The 22,966-nt window shown below is 45.5% G+C and overlaps 1 protein-coding gene across 1 annotated transcript; it reads left to right on the top strand.

Annotated features, from left to right (window-relative positions):
• Positions 1-1,424: 1,424 nt before the first annotated feature.
• Positions 1,425-22,724, top strand: LOC141194409 (uncharacterized). The gene is made up of 7 exons (XM_073662323.1): positions 1,425-1,487; positions 17,153-17,302; positions 17,432-17,533; positions 17,608-17,731; positions 17,815-17,912; positions 18,109-18,199; positions 20,911-22,724. Exons 2-7 carry the CDS (start codon positions 17,225-17,227, stop codon positions 22,017-22,019), a joined length of 1,602 nt encoding a protein of 533 aa, XP_073518424.1. The 5' UTR covers positions 1,425-1,487; positions 17,153-17,224; the 3' UTR covers positions 22,020-22,724.
• Positions 22,725-22,966: the final 242 nt, after the last annotated feature.

Genomic DNA, 22,966 nt, shown 5'->3' with positions numbered 1-22,966 from the left:
TTCTTTTTTAATAAATTCGCAAAAATTTCTACATTTCTGTTTTTTTCTCAGTTCAGATGGGGTGCAGAGTGGACTTTATTGGGAAAAAAATGAACTTTTTAGAATTTACCAAATGGCTGCAATGAAACAAAGAGTGAAAAATGTAAAGGGGTCTGAATACTTTCCGTACCACTGTAGTGATTCTTCCCTTCTGAGCCGTGGAAGCGAGATCTTCTGCCACATTCTGGTGTCGCCTTATTGTTGAGAAACTGTTTTAAAAATTGTGTAGCCACCTATAAGCTATTCCTGCCCACAGTGCCCCCATCCAGCGAGTGTTTGAGAAAGGTTATTACACTGAAACGTCCCGATATTCACAACCAAGGATCACAATCTCATTTATCATTGCTGCGCGCTGTTTACTGCATCAATGGAGGGAACAGCTGAGATTCTCTATTACTGGGATCCAACTCCACTCGCTTCTCACACTCAGCAATGTCTGCACTCCAGACTATATACCCGAGGCATCGTACACTAACTACTTCTGTTACATACGTTCTGCTCCATACACACACGGCTCCGCTCCGTACGCCTCGTACACACGGCTCCGCTCCGTACACCTCGTACACACACGCGGCTCCTCTCCGTACACCTCGTACACAAGGCTCCGCTCCGTACACCTCGTACACGCGCGGCTCCGCACCGTACACCTCGTACACGCGCGGCTCAGCTCCGTACGCCTCGTACACGCGTGGCTCTGCTCCATACGCCTCGTCACACGCGGCTCCGCTCCGTACACCTCGTACACGCGCGGCTCCGCTCCGTACACCTCGTACACGCGCGGCTCCGCTCCGTACACGCTCGGCTCCGCTCCGTACACCTCGTACACGCGCGGCTCCGCTCCGTACACACGCGGCTCTGCTCCATACACCTCGTACACGCGCGGCTCCGCTCCGTACACCTCGTACACACGCGGCTCTGCTCCATACACCTCGTACACGCGCGGCTCTGCTCCATACACCTCGTACACGCGCGGCTCTGCTCCGTACACCTCGTACACGCGCGGCTCTGCTCCGTACACCTCGTACACACGCGGCTCCGCTCCGTACACCTCGTACACGCGCGGCTCCGCTCCGTACACCTCGTACACGCGCGGCTCCGCTCCGTACACCTCGTACACGCGCGGCTCCGCTCCGTACACCTCGTACACGCGCGGCTCTGCTCCGTACACCTCGTACACACGCGGCTCTGCTCCGTACACCTCGTACACACACGGCTCTGCTCCGTACACCTCGTACACACGCGGCTCTGCTACATCCACACTGTAAACCCCTCCTGACCCCACACATAAACTTCAGCTCATCCAGCACCATGACAACCAGCACAGCAGAGTCCTGCATCCACTGAGGCCCCTGATCATGTGACCCCTGACTCCTCCCCTCCTGTGACCTCATCACAGGTCCTGTGCGCACACAACAGCCATATATGTGGTGGCGGCTCTGCAGGTGGAGGTATGTGGAGACCCCATTACTGGGCGCAGGGGGCATTAACCCCTTCAGCACGGAGACTTTTGGGGTCTTGTGTTGCCCCTTTATAAGAATCATAAGGTTTCTGTTCTGTTTCCTGTAATAGATACATACGACCCAACTATGGAGACAGGAAGGGAGGAAATGTATTGTTCTCAGAGTACAGGACCCCCACAGTGTAATGCCCCCATTATGCCCCTTATACAGGATGTATGATGCCCCCACACAGTGTAATGCCCCCATTATGCCCCTTATGCAGGATGTATGATGCCCCCACACAGTGTAATGCCCCCATTATGCCCCTTATGCAGGATGTATGATGCCCCCACACAGTGTAATGCCCCCATTATGCCCCTTATGCAGGATATATGATGCCCCACACACTGTAATGCCCCCATTATACCCCTTGCACAGGATGTATGATGCCCCCATTATGCCCCTTATGCAGGATGTATGATGCCCCCACACAGTGTAATGCCCCAATTATGCCCCTTGTGCAGGATGTATGATGCCCCCATTATGCCCCTTATGCAGGATGTATGATGCCCCCTACACAGTGTAATGCCCCTTATGCAGTATGTATGATGCCCCCCACACAGTATAATGCCCCCATTATGCCCCTTATGCAGGATGTATGATGTCCCCACAGTACCGCCTGAGGTCCTGCAGTTGGAATAATCCCTCTGGAGTTGGTTTTCCCTTTGCCTGCTCCCCTTCATGTATACCCTCGAGCATGTATACATGCATGTATGGGAGCAGCCGGCCTTGCTAGATATCGAGGCTTTGTACAGTAATATACGGCCTGAGGATGGTATCAAGAGGAGTAAGACATTTCTTTTAATCGAGATCAATACAGTGTAGCAGACATAATGACTTCATGGAGGATCTTCTAAAATTCACTCTTACTTATAACTACTTTCTTATTGACAGGCAGTACTTCCTCCAGCTCAGGGGTACTGCGATGGGGAGCCGCTGTGTCCCCTCATATGCTAACCTATGCCTGGACTGGTGGGAGGAAACCACAATATTCTGAGATGATTATAAGTGTGGGATCCATATACTGGGGTATGGTACAATTATATTGACTACATTTTTATCATCTGGTCGGGGACGAGTGAACAATCTTTTTAATTTGTCAGGGAACTCTGCATCAATAGAGTGGGCCTTAGATTTACATCTGAATTTAATTATAATAATAATAATATTATTTTTTATTTTTATATCACCAATATATTCCACATCACTTTACAATTTTAGGGGGGACTTATACAGACAATACAGACTTTACAGAATAAGCATAACTCAGATGTTAAAAGGAGTGAGGGTCGCAAGCTTACAGTCTATAAGGAAATAGGGGAGACACAAAGGTAAAATGTACATATATTCTATAATACAGCCTTAATATACTAAATAGGGTAAGTACATAACACTACATGAACTGGTCGCCAGCCAGTATGTGTACAGTACAGACAGAGGCTAATCAGTGCATGGATTGTATGAGCATGATTTTGAAGAAAATTTTAATATGGCCCAAACTGGGACAGTTAGATAGTGTGTTGAGGTGATAGGCCAGTCTAAAGAAATGGGTTTTTATGGCACACTTAAAACTCTCTTTATTGGGCATTAATCGAATTATCCTGGGTAGTGCATTCCAAAGAATTGGTGCAGCATGTGAGAAATCTTGGAGATGGAAGTGGGAGGTTCGGATTACAGAGGATTTTAGTTTAAAGTTATTAGCAGAGCGGAGGGCACGTGAAGGGTGGTAGACTTAGACGAGGGAGGAGATGTAGGGGGGTACTGAAGCATGGAGCGCTTTGTGGGTGAGAGTTATACGTTTATATTGAACTCTGTATTGGATGGGCAACCAGTGCAATGGCTGGCACAGGGAAGAGGCATCGGTGTAGCGGTTGGCGAGGAATATGATCCTGGCTTCTGCATTCAGGATGGATCTGAGAGGGGAGAGTTTAGAAAGAGGGAGACTGATTAGTAGAGAGTTGCAATAGTCTAGACGAGAATGAATAAGAGCTACAGTAAGAGTTTTTGCAGAGTCAAAGGTAAGAAAATTTCTGAATCTAGAGATGTTTTTGAGGTGTAGATGACACGAGCGAGTGAGTGATTTGATATGAGGAGTGAAGGAAAGATCTGAATCAAGTATGACCCCAAGACAAGCGGGCATGTTGCTGGTGAGTAAAGGTGGAGCCACAAACGGAAATGGCAATATCGGGCACAGGTAGGTTAGTGGAGGGAGGAAATATGAGTAGTTCAGTTTTTGACAGATTCAATTTTAGATAGAGGAAAAACATAATGTTAGAGACAGCGTAAAGACAATCACTGTTGTTTTGTAATAAGTCAGGGGTGATGTTTGGAGAAGAGGTGTATGATTGGGTCATCAGCATAGAGATGGTACTGAAAACCTAATCTGCTGATTGTCCAATAGGAGCGATGTATAAGGAGAAAAGAAGGGCGCCTAGGACTGATCCTTGAGGAACCCTGACAATAAGGGGAAGGAGAGAAGAAGAGGAGCCAGCAAAAGATACAGTGAAGGAGCGGTCAGAGAGTTAGGAGGAGAACCAGGAGAGGACAGTGTCCTTGAGGCCGATAGAGCGGAGCGTAGTGAGGAGGAGCTGGTGGTCCACAGTGTCGAATGATTCAGAGAGATCAAGAGAATCAGCAGGGAGTAGTGACCATTAAATTTAGCTGTTAGTAGATCATTAGGGACTTTAGTGAGGGCAGTTTCAGTAGAATGTAAAGAGCGGAAGCCAGATTGTAAAGGGTCAAGAAGAGAGTTATCTGAGAGATAGCGGATTAGGAGTGGACCAGGCATTCCAGGAGTTTAGAGATAAAGGGAAGATTGGAGACAGGTCTGTAGTTAGCAGCACAGTTCTGGTCCAGGGATGGTTTTTTTCTTCTTCTTCCGTGACTGGTTCGAAGTCAGAAAATGAGCAAGATGCAGTGTGGGAGGGAGGAGCATGCATTACATTTGAGGATTGGGAGAAAAGTTTGTGTCGGATATGGTTAATTTTCTCTTTGAAATAATTGACCAGATCGTCAGCGCTGAGGTCGGTGGTTGGGGCCTGTGCTGTTTAATTGAGGAGAGAGTGAAAAGTGTCAAACAGGTGTTTTGGCTTATTGGGCCGTGAGATGATGAGGTTGTTAAAGTAGGTTTGTTTGGAGAGGTCAAGCGCAGAGTTATAGGTTTTAAGCATACATTTATAATTGAGGAAATCTTCAATTAGATTTTCTCCACAGCCGTTCAGCACGCGTGGAGCACCGCTGGAGAAGACGTGTTTACAGCGTGTGCCAGGGTTGTCCTCATCTGCGCCGAGTTGTTCTCTATGTAGGAGGTGCAGCTTCATCCAGGGAGCATTGCAATGTTTCGTTATAATGCTTCAGTGCAGAGTCAGGACATGAGAGGGAGGAGATTGGGCCAATGATGTTTGCAACGTTTTTCATAAATTTCTGGGTGTTAATGGATTGTATATTTCTGTAGGTGTGGAAAGTGGGGGTGTCCTGAGCAGGGAGACAGTCCTTGACAGAGAATGAATGAAGGTTGTGATCAGAGAGTGCAAGAGGAGCGTTAGTAAAGTCATGTATTGAACAGAGCCGGGCGAACATCAAGTCAAGAGTATTTCCATTTTCATGTGTAGGAGAATTAGCATGTTGTGAAAGGCCGAAGGAGGAAGTTAGAGATAAAAGATGAGCGGCAGATGGGGAGACGGAATCGCCAATTGGGATGTTAAAGTCTCCCATGATGAGGGTGGGGATGTCATAGGATAGAAAATTTGGAAGCCAAGTGGCAAAATGATCCACAAACTGACGGGAGGGGCCCGGAGGGCGATACACAACCGCCACTCGCAGGGAGAAGGGCCAGTAGAGTCTGACTCTGTGGGCCTCAAAAGAAGGGAAGATAAGTGAGGGTGCTGGGGGGATAACCTGAAAAGTACATTTTGTTTAAAGGGGCAGACCAACACTAATTATTACCTGTTGACGTTCCTGTATGTACTGATCAAGAAAGATTGAAATGGGACCCTAGGGACACTCATCTACCATAAACCTTCAAGCACTAATAAACTATTAAAGTGGGATAACCATCACCCCCATCCCCATATTAAGAGGAAAACCAAAGGGCCAATTTTTACAGTTGAGAAGGTACTGCTCAAATGTCACAGATTTTAATATACAGGCAATAGACCTGAACACCAGATTAAGGGATAATGGGTACTCATGGTACATTTTCGATTTCGCATCATCATTTGCAGAAAAATGGGAGAGAGAGACACTCCTTCATACCAATCCAAGAGATCAAGAAGAAGATTGGACTACACGAGTAAGAAAAACTTATGACAAACAGAGTGACTGTATCTTTTATATCCTCAGAAAACACTGGGATATACTTGTGGTCGACCCGGACCTGAGGGTGCTGTGGAATCTACTCCCACAATAACTTTCAGAAAGGGTTGGTCAATTAGGGACCATTTAGTGCACAGTGTCTATAAAACACCTGCAACCAAGGGGACTTGGTTAGATAGAAGACTCTGTGGTTTCTTTAGATCTAGGGAATGTTGTACATGTAATTGGATGAGACAATGTAAATCTTTCTCAAGTTTCTCCATGGTTAAAATCTTTTTCCAGTGGGATTATTCCAGCTGTAAAACCTCAGTACTAGTATATATGGCCACATGCACCTGCCCCCTAGAATATGTAGACAAGATCAAGAGGGAGTCTAGGAGGAGAGTAGGGGAGCATTTGGGCGATATACGCCATGGTCGGGAGATCTCATTAGTGAGACACATAAACAGTGCACATCGAGGTGAACCCGGAGACCTCTCCTTTTCTATCATTGTGGTGGTTAAACCCAATGTGAGAGGAGGTGATCACAATAGATGTATCCTCTGAAAGGAAAGTGAGTGGATTGTTAGACTGGATTCTCGAGCCCCTAAGGGACTCAATGAGCAAATTTCCTATGCCTGTTTTGTGTGACTACAGCCCCATTCTGGATTATATTTTTGGATTGTATGCTCTACCCATTGCTAGTCAGTTCCCTGTGAATGGGGTTCACATATTGTTGTACTTCATCGAGATAGCTGAGCTTCTATATCAGAATTATTACTTATCAATTATATTCCACTTATATTGTTTCGTCATTAACAAGTGTGGTGATACTTGTGTATCTCTAATTGTGCAATAGAGGTCAAATTTGACCATTTAGGAATATACTGTGGGCCACCATCCCATATTTTTTGTGGTGATAAAGTAGATCTACATGCCTATTACATGATGGGAGGATGTGCAGTACTTGTTTTTAGTTTCCCATGACGCTGATATCAGAGATAGGATTTTTCTATGTTGGTGGTATGCAATCCAATACCATATGCGATCCGGAGTGGTACGCATGTTTCCGGACATGCGCATGCACAGATAGGAGACCGTGATGCACTCCGGCATGGAACGCACATGTCCGGGCACGTTTGAGCTTTCTTCCCGCCCGTTGTTTTGTGCTGGATTGTGGGGCGTTCTTGAGAATTTATTTTTGTTCCATCTTTCTTTAGTTGATCCCACTGATGCATCAGATAAGTCCTCAGAGAATTATAATTAGAGGAACCAATGGACACATTAGGATTTGTGAAGCTGACCTCCGCTCTCCTCTATTTCCTTTGAATTTATTGTGTGACCGGTATTTTAGAACAGTAGCTCCTGGTTTGTTTCATTTCCATGTGTAAATTGAATTTGACTCGTAGCCTTTGATATCTCTCTCAAACGTAGTTTTTTTGATGTGTGAGATAGCATCCTCCAGACTTTGTAAATTCTTTTGCATATTTTGTTTGAGTTTTGGATCCAAAAAGGCTTCTACACCAGGCGGAATAAGCAAGAAACTAATATCAAACGCAATGTAACTTGGTTATCCTATAAGGGTTTTTTTAAACGTGGCCATACACCCTGTAAAGCATGCAACTATGTTAATAAAACCAACACATTTGAAGAAAACCAAACGGTACAGCAATTTTCAATACACAATTTCATCAATTGTACCACTATAGGGGGTCATTTATTTAATAGAGTGTATAGAGAGTTAACTACAATACGTGGGATGCACATCAGGTCCGCTAAAAAAATGTATTAGAAGACATTAATCTATTAAGATATTTGTCAGTCGGCACCACACAATCTAAATCACTGAAATATGATACGGGGTGCAATGGTAACTGTGCACCAAAGCACATAAAGAAGTAGGTAGAGAAAAGCTTGCACAGTGAGATAATGCACACCCAAAAATAATAAGAATTACTACAAATAATAAATAAAATAGCAACTTTATTTCATGTAGGGACACACAAGTGGTTAAAAAACATACGACCCCTGATGAAGCTACTGTAGAAGCGATACAGGTAGGGCATAGATACCTACGGAGGGTTTCCACTGTAGAGGGGTAAGCCCTACGCGTATCGCTACTACAGTATCTTCGTCAGGGGCTGTATTTCTCTTGCTGATCAAAACGGTCATAGTATTTGTATAATCCTGAATGCTGAATTCTATTCGTTTGGAAAGAATCATGTTTACTGTGCTAATGACAAATTGTACTAAGTCAGCTGAAAGTTTATTTACAACAGCCCCTGTGATACCAACTATGTAAATAGATTAGCTCAAACAATGATAGGTGATCCCTGCACCTTTACCTCTTTTACCTGGGCTTTTTGACCTCACACAGATGTAAATATAAACAGGGGTGTCTGTAATGCTGTAGACAGAATGAAATTTGGGACAGAGAATCACGGAACATCAGAAGGACTTTGGAAGGAGAATGGGAGACATCTTTCAGGAAAGTAGATGGATTGCATGGCATCTAAAGAGACACAGATTTGTATTCTACATGATTCTAGTCTAAGGGTATCAGCCCTCACTGGAAAGTTTCACATCTGCTCCATTAACCATCAGAGAGACCATGGATACTTTTGGGAAGTCCAGGAGAGGACGAAAAAGTCACTTGGCCCCATGGATATGCTGTTTTGGTGTTACTAGGAGGGACCCACCGGTCACCTAGAACCCATGGAGACATTTGGAGTTGCCAGGAGGGACCCACCGGTCGTCTGGTCCCATGGAAAGTCTCGGAGAGGCCAGGATGGGACCATCGGGTCTCCTGGTCTTGTACCTCGATGGACTGTTGACTTCCTAAGCTTGCCGCTACCTTCTCTCTGTGGGGGCCAGCCAGAAGCGGAGGGCCACTGGTTGAGGTAGTTGGCCCTGGAAGTCTCCAAAGTCGCAGCTGTTCTATCCCAGGCGGGCGGAGAAGGAAGGGTGAGACTGTGTAATGTTGTACCATCTTGGGTATTTGCTGGATAGTTCTGTATGTTTAATGTCTGCTTTGTGGTTCAATAAAGTATTACCAAGCTGTTTTACCCTCACCCTGTGTTGTTTGAGTAGCATTACGCCCACAGAAGACCCCGGGTCTTCACAGTCCCTGACCAGGGCGGCTCATGCTGTGTTCTTCAGACAAGGTGCATTAAATAAACAGTGAGCTGACCTCCCTCTCCATTTTCTCATTATATGCATGTTTTCCTTATAGAGACAAATATTTATTTTTGCTAAAACTGTGATATTTTCACTTTAAAATTTTTTTAAACCTTTTTTTATAAACTTTTTAAAATAACTCTCATTAGTGCGATCATACAACACAGAAGCCTTTGATTGCTCAGGTGATGCACTGTACTACTGTAGTGCCGTGTATTATTACTGCCTGTCAGTGTAATACTAACTGCCCCATACACATGAGATAAGTATTGGCTGAATGATCATTTGGCAGACGGCTATCTCTCCAGACTCCCCCATACACAAATATTCCAGCTTTCCTGTGGTTTGTATGACTGACTGCATCTGTAGGGAGGTCCCCAAATACATTATATAGTCGACCAAAATCAGTGCTTCCATGTAACTTTAGTCTAATGTTTATGGAGGCGTTAAAAAGTAAGTTATGGAACTCTGCCTCTGGCCCGGCCTAATAGACTTTTGTATATTACATGCCCAGTACTTGGGGGAGGAGGGCATTCAGCCGAACTCTGTCACACCTTCTTGGATGCCATGTTTACTTTTTGCAGGAGCAAGTGGTTAAACTGCCAGGGATTTTATTGCAGCCGCACCTCTGCCATCCCTGAGGTGTACATCTATGTTCTGGTGCCCAAAAGAGTTCATAACTAGTGTTGAGCGATACCTTCCGATATCGGGAAATATCGGATCGGATTGGATCGGACCGATACCCAAAAAGTATCTGGTATCGCCGATTCCGATACCGGAAACCAATGCAAGTCAAATGGACAGAAATATCGGAATAAAAATAAACCCTTTCTTTCCTTGTAGGTTAATTCTACATGAAGGAAAACAACTAAGAATAATGTAGAATGTATTGGGGGAGGTGGGCGAGACAATAAAGGCATAGAGGTTTAGCCCAATCAAATGGAATAGCAGGAATTAATATTTTTTTTAAGACGTTCTGAGTTACGGAAATATTGACTATGTTAAGTATTTTTATATTTTGTCAGATATTTATGTTTCACTACTTCCATGCTCTTCACCTTCTTTTTTACTTCTCCCACACTTTCTCCTTCATCATCCTCAGCATCAGCATCTTTTTCATCCACTTCTTCTTCACCTTCTTCATCTTCTTCTTCTTCACCTTCTTCGTATTATTCTTTATTTTTACATTCTTCATATTCTTCTTATTCAACTATTATTCTTCTTCATATTATACTTCTTCATCTTCTTCATCTTCATCTTCTTCATCATATTCTTATTTGTGACAGGCATTCCTGTAGTTGTTATCTATAAAAGTTTGACCATTACACCTTTCGTTCTGCCCGTCACCAAAAAATTACAACAGGATTTGTCCGCGTTCAGTTTGGCCTGCAGCAGCAGGTCTTTTCCAGGGGCACCACGAGGAGGAACGGACTCACCCCCATACACTGCTTAGTCATCTTCTGCTTATAATTTAGATATTATCTTTTGCTCTGATTTTTAGTCTTATGCTTAATGTTCTTCCGCTTTTTGTTCTGCAGCTTCTTGTACTTCTGCTTCTTGGTTTTCTGTCTCTTGTTCTTCTGTATCTTGGTGGTTGTCTTCTCTTCTTTGTCCTCTTGGTCAACTTCTTCAGGGTCATCTTCTTGGTCTTCTTCGGGGTGGTCTTCAGGGTCGTCGTCTTCGGGGTCCTCGTCTTCTTCGAGGTGCTCTTCAGGGTCCTCGTCTTCAGGGTCCTCGTCTTCTTCGGGTTGGTCTTCAGGGTCCTCGTCTTCTTCGGGTTGGTCTTCGGGGTCCTCGTCTTCGGGGTCCTCGTCTTCATCGGGTTGGCCTTCAGGGTCCTCGTATTCAGGGTCCTCGTCTTCGGGGTCCTCGTCAGGGAGATCCAGAGTGATTACCAAGAACCATTTCAAAAAGCTTGAACTTGGAAATGTAGCAGAAGGTACAAGAAGGCTGAGGAACTATCGAGGACCAGCTGACGGTACTGGAACCCGGATGGGTAGCAGAAGGTACAAGAGCCAATGGAACTACCGAAGACCAGCTGACGGTACTGGAACTCGGTTACTAAGTAGGAGGTACCTGTGCCAGAAGGCACTACCAAGGACCAGCAGACTTTGGTGGAACTTGGATACCGAGAAGGAGGCACCTAAGCCAAAGGCACTGCCGAGAACCAGCTGACGGTACTGGAACCCGGATGGGTAGTAGAAGGTACAAGAGCAAATGGAACTAACGAGGACCAGCTGACGGTACTGGAACCCGGATGGGTAGCAGAAGGTACAAGAGCCAATGGAACTACCGAAGACCAGCTGACGGTACTGGAACTCAGTTACTAAGCAGGAGGTACCTGTGCCAGAAAGCACTACCAAGGACCAGCAGACGTTGGTGGAACTTGGATACCGAGAAGGAGGCACCTAAGCCAAAGGCACTGCCGAGAACCAGCTGACGGTACTGGAACCTGGATGGGTAGCAGAAGGTACCCATGTAAAAAAAAGTTTCAAGGCCGCGAGCCGGCCGCATTTACCAAAACCCGCAGTCCTACAGGGGGTGCTTGTCCTATTGGCACTATGGAACCAGCCTTCATTGCCAGATCCCGCAGCCCACATAGGAGTCACCTAAACTGCAGGCACCTTAGAGTCGGCTAACCCGACCGCAACACGACAGGACAACGCATTGGAGGCAAAGTGACTTTGACACTACCCGGAAACAGCTGGCGTGCTGGAACCAGGCTGGGCAGTAGGGAGTACCCGTGCCAAAGACACTGCTGGGAAAAATCTGGCGGTGCTGGAACCCAGGGTAAATACTAAAAACAGAGGAGCCAGAGGTGTAATTGGAGCAAGTTTTAAATCAGTAGTACAGTGGATGTGGACAAAGCAGGAGAATTTGCCGGACACAGAGCTGGGAATCAGCTGACGTTACTGAACCCCAATAACACTGGAGCAAGCGTTGACTGTGCAGATGGCACTTCTGAACAGCAACTAGCGGTATTGGAGCCCAGGGTAAATACTAAAAACAGAGGAGCCAGAGGTGTAATTGGAGCAAGTTTTAAATCAGTAGTACAGTGGATGTGGACAAAGCAGGAGAATTTGCCGGACACACAGCTGGGGAACAGCTGACGTTACTGAACCCCAATAACACGGCAGCAAGTGTTGACTGTGCAGACGGCACTTCCGAGTGCCAACTGGCGGTGTTGGAGCTCAGGGATAATACTGAAAACAGAGGAGCCAGAGGTGTAATTGGAGCAACTTTGAAATCTGTAGTAGTGAGAATGTGGACAGAGCAGGAGAAATTGCCGTCCGCACAGCAGAGGAACAGCTGACGTTACTGAACCCCAATAACACGGCAGCAAGTGTTGACTGTGCAGACGGCACTTCCGAGCGCCAACTGGCGGTGTTGGAGCTCAGGGATTACAGTTCAGGTGGTAGAAACATGAACACAACAGGAGACCTTGATACTGTTGCCAACCAATTATTTATTCTGTAAGAGGACTGGCAAATTCATGAGAGATCCAGGCCTTGTTCATTTTGAGAAAAGTAAGCCGGTCAATGTTATCGGAGGATAGTCGCATGCGACGGTCTGTTAGTACACCACCTGCGGCACTAAAGACGCGTTCCGATAATACACTAGCAGCAGGGCAAGCTAGCACCTCCAATGCATACTGACTAAGCTCTGGCCATGTATCCAGCTTACAGACCCAAAACTTGAAGGGAGAAGAGCCTTCTGGGAGTACACTGAGAGGGCAAGACATGTAGTCTGTCACCATCTGACGGAAACGTTGCCTCCTGCTGACTGGAGCCGTCTGTGATGCTGTAGATATTTGTGGCAGCGGGGACACAAAACTTTGCCACATTTCGGCCATACTGGTCTTGCCTTGTGCTGAGGCGCTGCTTCTGCTCCCTCTTTGTGCAGAGCTTTCTCCACTGCCTCAACGCACTGAGCTGCTTTGTAAAGCACTAGCAGCACTGCTCTCGGTTGGAATGGAGAACATGATGGAATGCACCAGTGCGTCTTGGTACTCCCGCATTTTACGCTCCCGGTTCAATGGTGTTATGAGGCTTTGTAAGTTGTCCCGGTAGCGACGATCTAGGAGGGTGGACACCCAATAATCAGCCGTGTTGAGAATGTGGGCGATGCGGCGGTCGTTTCTCAGGCACTGCAGCATGAAATCAACCATGTGCTGCAGACTGCCAACTGGCCAAGAAACGCTGTCCCCTGCTTGAGGCTTGATCTCTGCCTGCTCTGCATCACCCCACCCTCGCTCTAGATACTGACTACTAGAGCATAGTGTACCTCCCTCCTCTGGACAGATGTCTTCCTCATCCATTGACTCCTCCTCATCCTCCTCACAAAGTGTCCCCTGCCTAGGCCTTTGTGAGGAACCACGTTGTGCAGACTGTAGAGAAGCAGATGGCATTTGTGACTCCTCATCCTCCACCTCTTCCAAAACCTTGTCCCTTAGTGCTTGCAGTGTTTTTTCAAGCAGGCAGATAAGGGGGATAGTTATGCTGACTAGTGCATCATCTGCACTCGCCATCCACGTGGAATAATTGAAGGCACGCAAAACGTGGCAAATGTCCTTCATAGAGGCCCACTCAGTGGTGGTGAAGTGATAACGGCGCGCACTGCGACTTGTTTGCTCCTGCTGCAGCTGGTACTCCATTACTGCTGCCTGCTGCGCACACAACCTCTCCAACATATGTAACGTTGAATTCCACCTGGTGGGTAGGTCACATATGATGCGATGTTCCGGAAGACGTAATCGGCGCTGCAGAGCTGCAATGCGTGATCTTGCGTTGCTGGAACACCGCAAGTGAGCGCACTCTATGCGGACCTTGTGAAGCAGTGCATCAAGATCCGGATAGTCCCTCAAAATACTCTGCACGACCAAGTTGAGCACATGTGCCAGACATGGGATGTGAGTGAGGTTGCCTAGGCCCAGAGCTGCCACCAGATTTCGGCCATTGTCACACACTACCATGCCTGGCTGGAGATTCGCTGGCACAAACCACACGTCGCTCTGCTGCTTGATGGCATTCCAGAGCTCCTGCGCTGTGTGGCTTCGATTCCCCAAAGAAATAAATTTTAATACGGCCTGTTTAAGTTTGGCCACGGCTGTGCTCATATTGGTCATCATAACAGGGAACCGTTCACGGGTCGATGTGGAGGTAGACCGTGACGGCTCCTGCAGCGCTGATTCAGAGGAACTGGAGTATGAGGAGGAGTCAATGTGTACAGACTGGATTCCTGCAATCCTTGGAGTTGGCAGAACACGTACAGCACCACTCTCAAGATCTGTACCCGGCTCCACAACATTTACCCAATGGGCAGTGAGGGAAAGGTATCGTCCCTGTCCATGCTTACTGGTCCACGCATCGGTGGTCAGGTGGACCTTGCTACTGACGGCGTTTTGTAGCGCATGTTTAATTTTTCCCTCCACATGATGTTGCAGGGCAGGGACGGCTTGCCTGCTGAAATAAAAGCGGCTGGGCACGTTGTATTGTGGGACTGCCAATGCATAAAGTTACGGAAGGTGTCAGTCTCCACCAGCCTGAATGATAGCATTTCAAGGGCCAGTAGTTTAGCAATGCCAGCATTCAGAGCCTGTACTCGGGGGTGGTTTGCCGAGTATGGGCGCCTTTTCTCCCATGCCTGTGCTAACGATGGCTGTAGACTGGCCTGGGAGTGTGAGGATGACTGGGAAAGTGGTGCTGTGGGTGGAATTACACTGTGTCTCTGTACAACAGTGCCAGAGATTCTTCCATGGCGATCCTGTGAGGAAGCCGAACCAGCTGTGTGTGAGCTGGAGGAAGAGGCTACAACACGAGCTGAAGAGGTGGTAGGTGGCGCTGTAGGTTGGCCTAGGTCTTCAGTGTGTTTTTGTAACTCCACCACGTGCTTGGTCCGCACATGTTTCCACATATTTGTGGTATTGAGGTTGCTGACACTTTTCCCTCTTTTCACCTTCTGATTACACAGCTTGCATTTGACAAAGCAAATGTCATCTGCAACGGTGTCAAAAAAGGACCAGGCACTGCAAGTCTTGGGAGCGCCCGCTTTGGATTTTGGAAGAGCCATGCTCCTAATGGGTGCCGAAGTGGAGGCTACAGGCAACCAAGTCTGCCCCCTCCCTCTCCCTCCTTTTTGGGCTGTTCGGGGCATCTCTTCCTCAGAGCTGCTCCCACCACCTTCCTGTCCCTCACGCCATGATGGGTCAAGGACCTCATCATCTACACCACCCTCTTCAAACAACTGCTTCTCCTGGGTAGTCTCGACAGCACAGTACGCACCAGAAAGTGGCACCTGAGTCTCATCATCAGATGCGTACTGAGGTGTGCTGCTGAGCATAGGCACTGGCCCACCCGCCTCTTCAGATTCAGAGAGACAAAACGGTTGCGCATCACTGCATACTACCTCTTCTTCAAATTCTCAAATTCTGCTTGGCTGGCCCCCTCTTTCCAAGCCAAGAGATTCAGAGAACAGAAGTAGAGATGGCTCCTGTCCAGGGCTCTCTGACTGCCTGGGCAATTTGGCAGGTGGTGAAGAGACAGATGGGTGCTCTTCAGTGCTCAGGACCTGAGAGGATCTTAAACTAATTGAAGTCGATGCGTTAGCTGCCATCCATCCGACAACGGCTTCAATTTGGTCCTCCCGCAGCAGTGGGGTATGGCTAGCTCCTACAAAGCTGCACATAAAGGACTGTTCCCTGGTAAAACTGGGGGATGCTGAGTCACTGGTGCCCGCAGCAGGCACAGAATCCCCACGTCCTCTCCCTGCAGGCACAGAATCCTCACGTCCTCTCCCTGCAGAAACTCCACGCCCACGACCACATGCCTTACTCCCTGCCTTCTTCATCTTGGTAGACTGATAAAGATAGGCAGAAAAGTACTAAGGGCTTAGTGTGCTTATTCCTGAACAGCTGCTAACAGGTATAAGAAACACTAATTTTATAAAGTGTGGACTAGACTTTAATATGAGCTAATGTGGCCTACACAACTGTAAAGTTGAGTGTTTGGTGAACTTTATTTAGGTTTTTTTTGTCACAAAAAGACACTGGATGTGCCCAAAGATGTAATACCGATAGTATCACAAACTTTTTGTAGCTATTACAATGTTGGAAGGTAACCTACAATGCAATAGATGAGGCTACAAAAAATAGGCTAATACTAATCTGGCTGGGGCTGCAGGGCACAATGCTGCAGAAAGGCTCCTTTAACTACTCCTATATAGTGTGTTTGGAACCACCACACTAATAGGAAAAATCAGGAAAAATTATGAATTGGCAAAAAAGGACAATGTATGAGGCAGTGACACACACTGAGTGCACTACAACCAGACGTGGCTGAAGCACACACTACAGGGTGAGCTGCACTCACACACAGAGACCTTGCAGACAGCGGTGAACAGTGCAGATGCAGAGCACTGTGCAGTAGCGCTGCAAGACAAAAAAAAATTCTCTTTCTACTCCTATATAGTGTGTTTGGAACCAATTTAGCTGAATACGGATGGAACCACCACACTAATAGGAGATATCAGGAAAAATTATGAATTGGCAAAAAAGGACAATGTATGAGGCAGTGACACACACTGAGTGCACTACAACCAGACGTGGCTGAAACACACACTACAGGGTGAGCTGCACTCACACACACAGACCTTGCAGACACCTGTGAACAGCACAGAGAACTGTGCACTAGCGCTGCAAGGCACAGCGATTTATAAAGTAGCTTGGGTAAAGCAGAATAGACCAAATAGGTAGCTAAAACTGTCCCTCAGAACAACAGCGTCCTATCCCTAACTGAATTCACAGCAGAGTGAGCTCAAAATGGCGGCGGCGGTATTTTATAGTGCATCATGACATCATTTCAGCAGCCAATCACAGCCATGCCATTAGTTAAGATGCCTACATGCCTAACAGGATGTGCCCACACTTCTTAGGATCCTCATTGGCTGAATAAAATGAAACTGGCTCATTGCATTATGGGAACTTCCGATTCCGGTATACAATATTGCAAAAGTATCGGAATTAAGTATCGGAATTCCGATACTGCGAATATCGGCCGATACCCGATATTTCAGTATCGGAATGCTCAACACTAATTATTATACAGGATTTTTATGATGTTACATCGGCTCATCTTCTTCTCATTCAGGTCTCTACAATACCGGATCCTCTCAGTGAAGATCGTCTATATAAGAAAATTTTCCTGATTTACCTATCAAAGATGGATATGGACAGGGACAAGATGGCGGAGAGGATATTACACCTCACCCTAGAGATCCTCTTCCGGCTTACTGGAGAGGTGAGAGATTCTGATGACGTCACATTACATCATTCTTATCTATGGGAATAACAAATGAACAGAACTGGAGAGGTGAGGACTCTGGAAATGTCTGTAGTGAGATTTATTAATGTGTCTCTCCATAACCAGAGATTAATCACGGAGCCTCCACCTCACCCCCTGATACATGAGGACATCAATGACCAGATCCTAGAACTCGCCTACAAGATAATTGAGCTGCTGACTGGAGAGGTGACACTGCTGGGACATTATACTGTAACGCTATAAAGGGATCGGGGAGATGACGGTATCATTGTATGTGTCAGGTTCCTTTAAGGTGTCAGGATGTCGCCATCTATTTCTCCATGGAGGAGTGGGAGTATTTAGAAGGACACAAAGATCTGTACAAGGACGTCATGGTGGAGGTTCCCCAGCCCCTCACATCACCAGGTAATAGACAGGACTAAATACACACGGCCTATAATTATCTGTATGTAAAGAATGAATTCAGTCCCTGTATGTGTTTCCTCCAGATCTATCCAGTAAGAGGACAACACCAGAGAGATGTCCCCGTCCTCTTCTTCCTCAGGACTGTAAACAAGAAGATCCCAATGTTCCTCAGGATCATCAGGTAGATGGAGAGAAGGTGTCATGAGATCTCCCCTATGATGTGTAGACGGCTATAAAAGTCATGTCTTCAGTCTTGTTTTATCCACCATTATTGTGTTTTATACTTGTGTAATGAGAACGGTGGAGATGGCAGGATTAGAGCCGATCATACATGTGACTTCTCCATCTGTCTTTGACTTTTATAATATTTGTTTCAGGGTGAAGATCTGACCCATATTAATACTACAGAGACATATGTGAGGGGTGATGAGCGGTGTAAAGAGGAGATTCCTACATATGACTACCCAGGTGAGTAGTAACCATGAAATGTTGAGAAGTCTCAGATTTTTCTCAGTAATAGTGCTGGAGAACGCAGCACTACTGGACCAGGGTGCACAAGTAGGGTCCAAACCACATATAATATAAGAGGAACGTCGGCACTCAGGTAATGAATTTTAGCAAAAGCAATTTTAAGTGCAGTCCACAGCAGAAAAAAAACAAAAACACGTTTCGGTCTATACGACCTTCATCAGTGTACCACTTGTTGGGAATGACAATAGGAAAGGAGGGTGAGGACGCAGTGTCTCAGGCACGTAATCCCTTAGGACCAGAAGATAGGGAGAATGGGCTAAGGGATCACGTGCCTGAGACACTGCATCCTCTAACCTGGTGAGTAGTGACCACTAAATTCTGAGAAGTCACAGATTCTTCTCAGTCACCGGCTGTGGCGGCTTTATCAGTCGTGTAGTCCGGCCGTATCACAATCTTGTGATCACCATTTTCCCTCTAGACCACAACATTCTCCTCCGTCCGAAAATATTCAATTTTCTTTGTGTAATTGTGAAATTCTATAGATCTTACAACCTGGAGGATCCACCTACCCCCTGGGATTAGTAGACGCTGACCGTTACCTGCCCAGATCTGTAAACTACAAAGCCAAATGACAGCTTACGTAGAAAGTGCTGGCAAGTGAGAAAATCACTTGAAGAAACATATTCTAATGGGCCTGTAAGAGAAAGCGGAGGGTAATGATGCTGTTGGCTTCCTCGATCTCTGATATCTTATTGGATGAATCTACCTTCTTTCCCTTCTGTGCTTCTGAATGTGCTCGTTTGGTGCCTACAAGACCAGGTCCAGTCTTTCGGGCCAAAGTTTGCTTTTTTGATCGATAACCTTCATTGTGCAGTGAGGGACAAGTGTGAATTTCTGTACAATAACAACAGAGTTTCCCTTTATACTTTTCAATTTCTTTTAAAACCAACGAACTTCAAACAGGATCTTGATAAACTACATAAAAACATTACACCTGTGCCATGATATGTCTCTAAGCTGTGCGTGGCTGATGGCTGTAATATACATCTATTCACGCCTGCAGGAGATGTGGTAGCATGGCTCGAGCCCTGGTTTCATGGATTCACTCCACGTCATAAATTCCATTATGTTTTCAATCCTAAAGAATTCAGATTCCTGCACAATCTCTCCTGAAATGGGGGCACTAATACTTTCTCTACTCTTCTGGTCAGGACTCATCATACCTCCAATGGTCCACCATAAATGAGTGCAACTCCGGTTTAGTGTTGGATTTCTCCCTTCATACATGCGTTGTTGTTGGGGATGTTACATGTTTATATATTCTTTCTTTTTTTTACAAGTTCATTCTGTATGATAGTCTGATTGTGGTGGGATCGGCCGGCCTCACTTATGTGAGTCTGCAACTCCCTGGTAGTCTTTCTAAAAGATCTCCATTGCCTCTTCCAAATGCCAGAGATCTAAATTTAAGACCCCTCAGCTCTGCAGTATTGTAAAAAACTTCACTTTAAATGTCTAATATTTCTTCTTGACACTCATCTGACAGAAAATATTGTCCCTTACGATAGTTTAGATGATGAAGAGCCCCCGAGCCCCAGACTCTAATTACTCCAGAGAGGTTTCACCACTAGTTAATCATTTTTCTCTGATGAAGACTGTTGAGTTTGATCATTTCAGTAGATGTTTTATTGTCTATAGTCACAGTTTTTTACTTCAGTAATCCTCTGATTTACCCCCTTCCCGCAGACAGTTTTTTGTTCCTAATCAGGCCCCATTTTTCATATTTGGAAACAAATGGACCTTACAAATTATTTTCCAATTTCTTTTGAATCTGACAATCCCCTTTATACGGTTGTACACTACTGTCTGGGCACATGGCAGGGTAAGAAGGGAAGGAGCGCCATTTAGCTATTAGGAATGCAGATTTTCCTGGAATAGTTCGCAGACACAATGTATTGGGGGCACTGTTCATGGTCACCTGGCAGCTCAAAAGATGGCCACCACAAACAGGCTAGTCACTATCTACCCTGTTTACAGATTTCACAAATTACTTTGCTCATCACCCTTTAACCCCTCTACATGGATCTGGACTTACACAGAGACCCCTAGACTTGGGCCACGGTGTTACCTGCTGTTCTGTGGAGTGAGATGGGAAGAAGAATAGTCAGGTAGCCGGGTCAGAACCAGGAGGGCAGAGAAAGTACAAAATCAGAAGAAACGAGTACTCAGTAAACGGGCCGGGGTCACAACAAGAACCAAATACACAAGCCGGGAGCTGAGCACAGAGGACTGAACCAGAGGAGAACAAGGCTGGATCTGGCAGCTTCCGGCAATATGCTTCCAGCTTTAGTAGGGTGCGGTGCTTTCCAAATGGCTGAAGCAGGGAGCAGATTACTGCAGCTGGACAGCACACACACCCATACTGCCAGACTGGATGGTACTACAGGTCCCAGGCTACCTAATCTTAGTGGCTGGACAGAGCCTGCGCCTTTTACTCCATATTTGGGAGGCAGAATGAACAAACAGTTGGACACCACGCTCCACTGGTTCATCCTATGAGGTTTTCTATTAGATGGTCATTGTCCTGGTGAATAAGTGAATTTTTTTATATCACTTGCCTTTATTTACAGACAGTTTAAGTAGAAATGTTCAAAAATATAAAATTCAAGGATTTTTTATTAAAAAATAATAACTGGTTTTATTCTTGGCAGATAACTGTACCCGGAGTTCAGAGGGACAGATGACATCTTCAATTTTCAAATCAGACGTTTTTCAGATCCCACAGGATACAATTGAAGTGAATGACATTACTCCAGATATACCATCATCCCTTCACAGCAAAGATCTGTCATCTGATCCTATGAAACAGGTCCTGTCTTCTGATTCATTACCGACTACTAAGGAAAATCATAGTCACAAAATAAGCATTAAAAAACGAACTGATACTAATGCAAAGAAGCCATTTTCACATTCAGAATATAGAAATAGTTTTCCTCTCAAAAAGTCTTTTCTTAAACATCAAAAAATTCACACAGCGAAGAATAGATTTTCTTGCTCCAAGTGTGGGAGATGTTTTAATCGGAAATCAAATCTTGTTAAGCATGAGATAACTCACACAGGAGAGAAGTCATTTTCCTGTTCAGAATGTGGGAAATGTTTTGTACAGAAATCACATCTTATCTCACATCAGAAAACCCACACAGTGGAGAAGCCATTTTCCTGTTCAGAATGTGGGAAATGTTTTGTACATAAATCAAACCTTATCGTACATCAGAGAACCCACACAGTGGAGAAGCCTTTTTCATGTTCAGATTGTGGGAAATGTTTTGTGCAGAAATCATATCTTATCAAACATCAGAGAACTCACACAGGGGAGAAGCCTTTTCCATGTTCAGAATGTGGGAAATGTTTTACAGAGAAATCAACTCTTATCAACCATCAGAGAACTCACACAGGGGAGAAGCCATTTTCATGTTCAGAATGTGGGAAATATTTTACACAGAACTCAACTCTTATCACACATCAGAGAACTCACACAGGGGAGAAGCCTTTTCCATGTTCAGAATGTGGGAAATGTTTTGTACAGAAATCAAATGTTATCGCACATCAGAGAACCCACACAGATGAGAAGCCTTTTTCATGTTCAGAATATGGAAAATGTTTTAACCAGAAATCTGATTTTGATAAGCACCAGAGAACCCACACAGGGGCGAAGCCTTTTTCATGTTCAGATTGTGGGAAATGTTTTAACCAGAAAGCGCGTCTTGATAACCACCGGAGAACCCACACAGGGGAGAATGCTGCAACTACACAAAACTAGTCTCTGTACAGACAAGAAAGGCCCTAGCTGCACAACTAAAAACGCCACCACAGACCTAACTCCCTAATAAGCCGTTGAGGAGTTTCTCATACCTCCTGAGGAACCAGAGGGGAGGCTGCAACACACTGTCAACAAGGGGAAAGTAAAGTATGAAGACCCATGACCTAGGACGCAAACCCAGCTTTCTGACACTAGGCACTAAATTGTGACCCAAAATCCTTTGCTAATCTTCAGATTTCATGATGTCTTGCACACAGTCACGGCACCTAGTGCCAGAGGCAGCAAAACAACCCCAAAACACCTTTGAACCTCCACCATATTTGACTGTATGGGTTGTAAATTTATTGATTATGCTGCGCACCTTGGACAAAGGAACATGCGGATCCCTAAAGATGGACTTAAAACCTTGAAATTGTTGATATTTTTCAACAATTTTGGTTCTCTAGTCCTCAGGCAGTTCTCTTCTCCTCTTTCTGTCTTCTCCATGCTTAGTGTGGCACACATATGCACACAAAGCAAAGATTGAATCAACTTCTCCCTTTTTTATCTAGTTTTAGTTGTGATTTTCATATTGCCCACACCTGTTACTTGCCACAATTGCGTTTGAACAAGCTTCACATGCTTGAAACAAAGTTGTTTACCCACAATTTTGGCAAGGTGCCAACAAATTTTTCCGGCCTATTTTGTGTGAAATTATGTTTAATTTGCCTTTTTTCCTCTGTTTTCTTGTGTTGTTCCAATACACGCAAAGGAAATAAATGTGTATAACAAAACATGTAATTGCAATAATTTTCTGGGAGAATTACTTCATTTTCTGGAACAATTTCAAGGGATCCAACACTTTTCACCAGGACTTGTTTTTGTTGCCTTTTTAACTTGTTGCAGCATTTCATCCTCTACGTGTTCAGCTATATTAGGAGGCTTGTAGCAAACTCCAGTTAGTAGCT

This window comes from Phyllobates terribilis, unplaced genomic scaffold, assembly GCF_046119375.1.
Source record: "Phyllobates terribilis strain yellow unplaced genomic scaffold, ASM4611937v1 Scaffold_70__1_contigs__length_7381418, whole genome shotgun sequence".
NCBI lineage: Eukaryota > Metazoa > Chordata > Amphibia > Anura > Dendrobatidae > Phyllobates > Phyllobates terribilis.
This window is presented reverse-complemented; position numbering and strand designations above follow the sequence as displayed.

Bases quoted from the DNA above. Each gene is read 5' to 3' on its own strand.
- LOC141194409 (XM_073662323.1), top strand. From the start codon at position 17,225: ATGGATATGGACAGGGACAAGATGGCGGAGAGGATATTACACCTCACC. The intron at 17,534-17,607 runs GTGACACTGCTG...TGTATGTGTCAG, and splicing joins TTGAGCTGCTGACTGGAGAG to GTTCCTTTAAGGTGTCAGGA. The intron at 17,913-18,108 runs GTAGATGGAGAG...TATTTGTTTCAG, and splicing joins ATGTTCCTCAGGATCATCAG to GGTGAAGATCTGACCCATAT.